The 5,564-nt window shown below is 46.9% G+C and overlaps 1 protein-coding gene across 1 annotated transcript in view; it reads left to right on the top strand.

Moving 5' to 3' along the window:
- Positions 1–286: 286 nt before the first annotated feature.
- rab3b (RAB3B, member RAS oncogene family) overlaps positions 287–5,564 on the top strand; it is a gene marked incomplete at both ends in the record, with an annotated part of 8,697 nt that continues 3,419 nt past the window's right edge. Inside the window, one exon of the mRNA XM_083647716.1 lies at positions 287–511. Coding sequence (XP_083503842.1) covers positions 287–511 — 225 coding nt within the window. The remainder of the gene's footprint in view (positions 512–5,564) is intronic.

Genomic DNA, 5,564 nt, shown 5'->3' with positions numbered 1-5,564 from the left:
TGTGTGTGTGTGTGTTATTTTTGTTGAGGAGTCTTATGGCCTGAGGAAAGAAGCTATTCCTCAGTCTGTTGGTGCGTGATTTGGGGGTCCTGTATCTCCTCCCTGAGGGCAGCAAGGAGAACAGACTGTTGTGCGGGTGGGTCGAGTCAACCGTTGTATAATCGCAATATCACCCTTGAGGAGTGTGTTCTTGAGGACAGTGAATGTGGCAGGACCGAGGTTCATGTAATACTGCTCAATTGTCAAAGTTTTAGATGCATGCTGGTTCTTGGTTGTATGTTTGCAGATGGCAAAGGCTGAGCAGCGCATGGGCCAGCGGGACGGGTCGGATCAGAACTTTGACTACATGTTCAAGCTGCTGATCATTGGAAACAGCAGCGTGGGGAAGACCAGCTTCCTGTTCCGGTATGCCGACGACGCCTTCAGCAACTCCTTTGTCAGCACGGTCGGCATCGACTTCAAGGTCAAGACCGTTTACCGCAACGAGAAGAGGGTCAAGCTGCAGATCTGGGTGAGAAGGACACAGGGATGGATGGATGGATGGAGAGATGGATTTGTTTCTCTATTTAAAGCTGCATTCAGCAATGTTTTTGTGTTAAAATAAGTGTTAAATGGCTCTATATTCTGACAGCAATCACTGAAATAGAGTGTTTGGTCAGTAACTTGAAACCCCCAACCCCCCGTTGTCCTCTATCTCTCCTGTAGTCCTGCAGGCAGGGCGGACATATCTCCTGACCTCTATCTCTCCTGTAGTCCTGCAGGCAGGGCAGACATATCTCCTGACCTCTATCTCTCCTGTAGTCCTGCAGGCAGGGCGGACATATCTCCTGACCTCTATCTCTCCTGTAGTCCTGCAGGCAGGGCGGACATATCTCCTGACCTCTATCTCTCCTGTAGTCATGCAGGCAGGGCGGACATATCTCCTGACCTCTATCTCTCTCCTGTAGTCCTGCATGCAGGGCGGACATATCTCCTGACCTCTATCTCTCTCCTGTAGTCCTGCATGCAGGGTGGACATATCTCCTGACCTCTATCTCTCTCCTGTAGTCCTGCATGCAGGGTGGACATATCTCCTGACCTCTATCTCTCTCCTGTAGTCCTGCATGCAGGGTGGACGTATCTCCTGTCCTCTATCTCTCTCCTGTAGTCCTGCAGGCAGGGCGGACGTATCTCCTGTCCTCTATCTCTCTCCCGTAGTCCTTCAGGCAGGGCGGACATATCTCCTGTCCTCTATCTCTCTCCTGTAGTCCTGCAGGCAGGGCGGACGTATCTCCTGTCCTCTATCTCTCTCCTGTAGTCCTGCAGGCAGGGTGGATGTATCTCCGCAACCGTAACTCGTAGAAACTCAGGGGCGGTGTTGGCTTCGGGGTGAAAAAATACATATAGTTCTTTAGAGCAGTAGTTCTCAAATGGGGGTCCGTGGCACTTTGCCAGGGGGTCTGCGAAAAGTTTTCAGAAAAATAAAAACTTTTTTTGTTGTTGCAAAAGCTTCATAGTTCAACGAAAATATTGTATGCTTTAAATCTAAAATGGTTCATGGATTACATTCTAATCTAACAAACCTATCAATTTAAAAGTCAAGCATGTTACCGTGGAAACAATTAAGCTTAGCCCAAAATCACAAATCAGAATGAGGGGGTCCCCGGTATATTTTCTATCTTGTAAGTGGTCCTTGGCTGAAAAACATTTGAGAACCTCTGCTTTAGAGGCATCGCGATGCGACCTTCCTTTTCCCAGAAAATGTCAACTTTTCTCTGATTGGATCAAAATTGGCGGCGACCTCATAGTGTCTTTGTTGCTTTAGTTCCCGAGCTGATCAGCTGTCCAAAAAGCATCTGTAACGTCATTAGCTGACGTGGTGTGAATTCTGAAGTACGTGCATTACCGTCTTTGAGCAGAGACCCAGACAAGGTGTGAATACAGCTGGAGGCACTCATTGGCCTGGATGCCTGCATGTGATAATGATGAGTTATGACGCAAGCAGGGCACAAGAGCAGACGTGCTCCTCTTCACCGCGGTCACGCGCTGTCTGAAAATAATGTCAAAGATGGATCTATCCCAACAGCTCATCTTATCATCTGATCTCATCTCATTTTATCATCTGATCTGATCTTATCTTATCTCATCTCATCTTATCTTATCTTATCAAAACAGCGCATAGTTAATGAGGGGAGAGACGGAGCACATAGTTGTTGTTTTTTTGCAACAGAATTCATAACCTTGTTTGAGACATGAGACGTGTTTTATACAGTTAAAAATAGCAGGATATGAGGAACAAGGCAGAGTGTTTTTTTTCAGAATGAGAGTAGGTTGAGCCAGACACTCTCCAGACTCTCCAGTGCTAAATAAAGTGTGGAGATAGTCTGGCCAAGTGAGACTAGTCGATGTGACATGAGAGCCTTCCACGCATGGAGCAGCTGCCATCGTTCTGCCTGCGGTGACGTGAAAAGCTCTCTCTCTCTCTCTCTCTCTCCCTCGCTCTCCTCCGCAGATCTAAATCCTCTCCGCCTCTTCCCTCTCTCCCACTGGTTTTCCTTTCCTCTGCTGAAGGCTTAAGGCTGAAGGCAGTGTTTTACTGACAGTCTTGAATTAGAACCAACATGTCATAGAAACGTGTGTCTCCTCCTCGCGGCGGCTTGCTGTTGTTTGCTCACCAGCCTGCAGGCCGGAGGAACCTGAAGAGCCGTGAGAACATCTGACACCAACTAAAGAGCCATGAGCTGAGGCAATCTGAGGATTTAGGAAGAGTTTGATCCCGTTCTTCTCACTCCCAACTGTTTCAAATCCTGTCGTTCCTCAATGTGCAGGGTAGTCCAATAGACTTCTATAGACCTCCCACAACATGCAGGGTAGTCCAATAGACTTCTATAGACCTCCCACAACATGCAGGGTAGTCCAATAGACTTCTATAGAACTCCCACAACATGCAGGGTAGTCCAATAGACTTCTATAGACCTCCCACAACATGCAGGGTAGTCCAATAGACTTCTATAGACCTCCCACAACATGCAGGGTAGTCCAATAGACTTCTATAGAACTCCCACAACGTGCAGGGTAGTCCAATAGACTTCTATAGAACTCCCACAACGTGCAGGGTAGTCCAATAGACTTCTATAGAACTCCCACAACGTGCAGGGTAGTCCAATAGACTTCTATAGAACTCCCACAACGTGCAGGGTAGTCCAATAGACTTCTATAGAACTCCCACAACGTGCAGGGTAGTCCAATATACTTCTATAGAACTCCCACAACGTGCAGGGTAGTCCAATAGACTTACTGTATATAGAACTCCCACAACGTGCAGGGTAGTCCAATAGACTTCTATAGAACTCCCACAACGTGCAGGGTAGTCCAATAGACTTCTATAGAACTCCCACAACGTGCAGGGTAGTCCAATAGACTTCTATAGAACTCCCACAACGTGCAGGGTAGTCCAATAGACTTCTATAGAACTCCCACAACGTGCAGGGTAGTCCAATATACTTCTATAGATCTCCCACAACATGCAGGGTAGTCCAATAGACTTCTATAGACCTCCCACAACATGCAGGGTAGTCCAATAGACTTCTATAGAACTCCCACAACATGCAGGGTAGTCCAATAGACTTCTATAGACCTCCCACAACATGCAGGGTAGTCCAATAGACTTCTATAGACCTCCCACAACATGCAGGGTAGTCCAATAGACTTCTATAGAACTCCCACAACGTGCAGGGTAGTCCAATAGACTTCTATAGAACTCCCACAACGTGCAGGGTAGTCCAATAGACTTCTATAGAACTCCCACAACGTGCAGGGTAGTCCAATAGACTTCTATAGAACTCCCACAACGTGCAGGGTAGTCCAATAGACTTCTATAGAACTCCCACAACGTGCAGGGTAGTCCAATATACTTCTATAGAACTCCCACAACGTGCAGGGTAGTCCAATAGACTTACTGTATATAGAACTCCCACAACGTGCAGGGTAGTCCAATAGACTTCTATAGAACTCCCACAACGTGCAGGGTAGTCCAATAGACTTCTATAGAACTCCCACAACGTGCAGGGTAGTCCAATAGACTTCTATAGAACTCCCACAACGTGCAGGGTAGTCCAATAGACTTCTATAGAACTCCCACAACGTGCAGGGTAGTCCAATATACTTCTATAGATCTCCCACAACGTGCAGGGTAGTCCAATAGACTTCTATAGAACACCCATAACGTGCAGGGTAGTCCAATAGACTTCTATAGAACTCCCACAACGTGCAGGGTAGTCCAATATACTTCTATAGATCTCCCACAACGTGCAGGGTAGTCCAATAGACTTCTATAGAACACCCATAACGTGCAGGGTAGTCCAATAGACTTCTTTAGTACTCCTGTTCATAGTTTTTAACTGCCTATGAATTTAACACAGCAACACAACACAGCAATGCAGCAACGCAAAAACACAGCGACACAGCAACTCGGCAACACAACAACACAGCAACACAGCAACACAACAATACAGCAACACAACAACACAGCAACACAACAACACAGCAACACAACAACACAACAACACATAAACACATAAACACAACAACACAGCAACACAACAACACAGCAACACAGCAACACAACAATACAACAACACAGCAACACAGCGCGGCGCTCTGTCAGGAAGGCATTCCAAACAGGCTTCAGGCTGCAGCATCAGCAGCGATGATGATGGTTGCCATGGCAGCAGCTTTTCCACTCACTCACTTGCCAGAAGATGCACACACACACACACACACACACACACACACACACACACACACACACACACACACGTATGCATGCACGCGCATACACACACACACACACACACACACACACACACACACACACACACACACACACACACACACAGTGATGTCCTCAGAGGCAATTAAAGTGGCTGTCGGGGGGAGGAAGTCAAGCCTCAGCATGGTGTGTGTGTGTGTGTGTGTGTGTGTGTGTGCCATCAACATATAAAGATGGACGCCGCCTCGGGTCCCGTTCAGTGAAGCCGCTGCATGTTAGATCGCCGCTCTGGCGGCTGTAGCCACTAGGTCACAAGGCCCGCCTCCCCCATGTTAGTGGATGGGAAAATCACAACCGAAATAATCACAGTATACGTCAGATACTTTTTTTCCAAAGGTGGTTTGTATCATTTTAGATAGTCATTATCATGCTAATGCCTGTGCAAGTGGTCATTTTTCTGATTGTTTGTTTTTAAGTAGTTATTTGACATAAAAAGGGATAAAAATTGATGATTGACAGCTGTGTCTCAAGCCGTCATTGGCTGGACAGGCTGTTCATATTATAGATCTATCGTCATAGACAAGACACACGGCTTCATCTGTTATCTAACGCTGCCTGGGGGTCGGGTTCTTAGCACGGGTACTGGCTCCCTGGAGGTCGGGGTGGCTGTGTTGGCTACCAGACATATCCAATAAAAAGGACATTGTTTTGAGAAAGGTGCGCGAGGAAGTAACGTTGGTTGGGGACTGAAGTAAGTTCAGAAAATATGTGTTTTATTAGTTCCAGCCACGTTATCGGTACACCATGGTTTTTA

This window comes from Poromitra crassiceps (genome assembly GCF_964638095.1).
Source record: "Poromitra crassiceps genome assembly, chromosome: 12".
In the NCBI taxonomy this organism is placed as follows: Eukaryota; Metazoa; Chordata; class Actinopteri; order Beryciformes; family Melamphaidae; genus Poromitra; species Poromitra crassiceps.
Note: the sequence above shows the minus strand (reverse complement) of the source record. Positions and strands in the feature narration are given on the sequence as shown.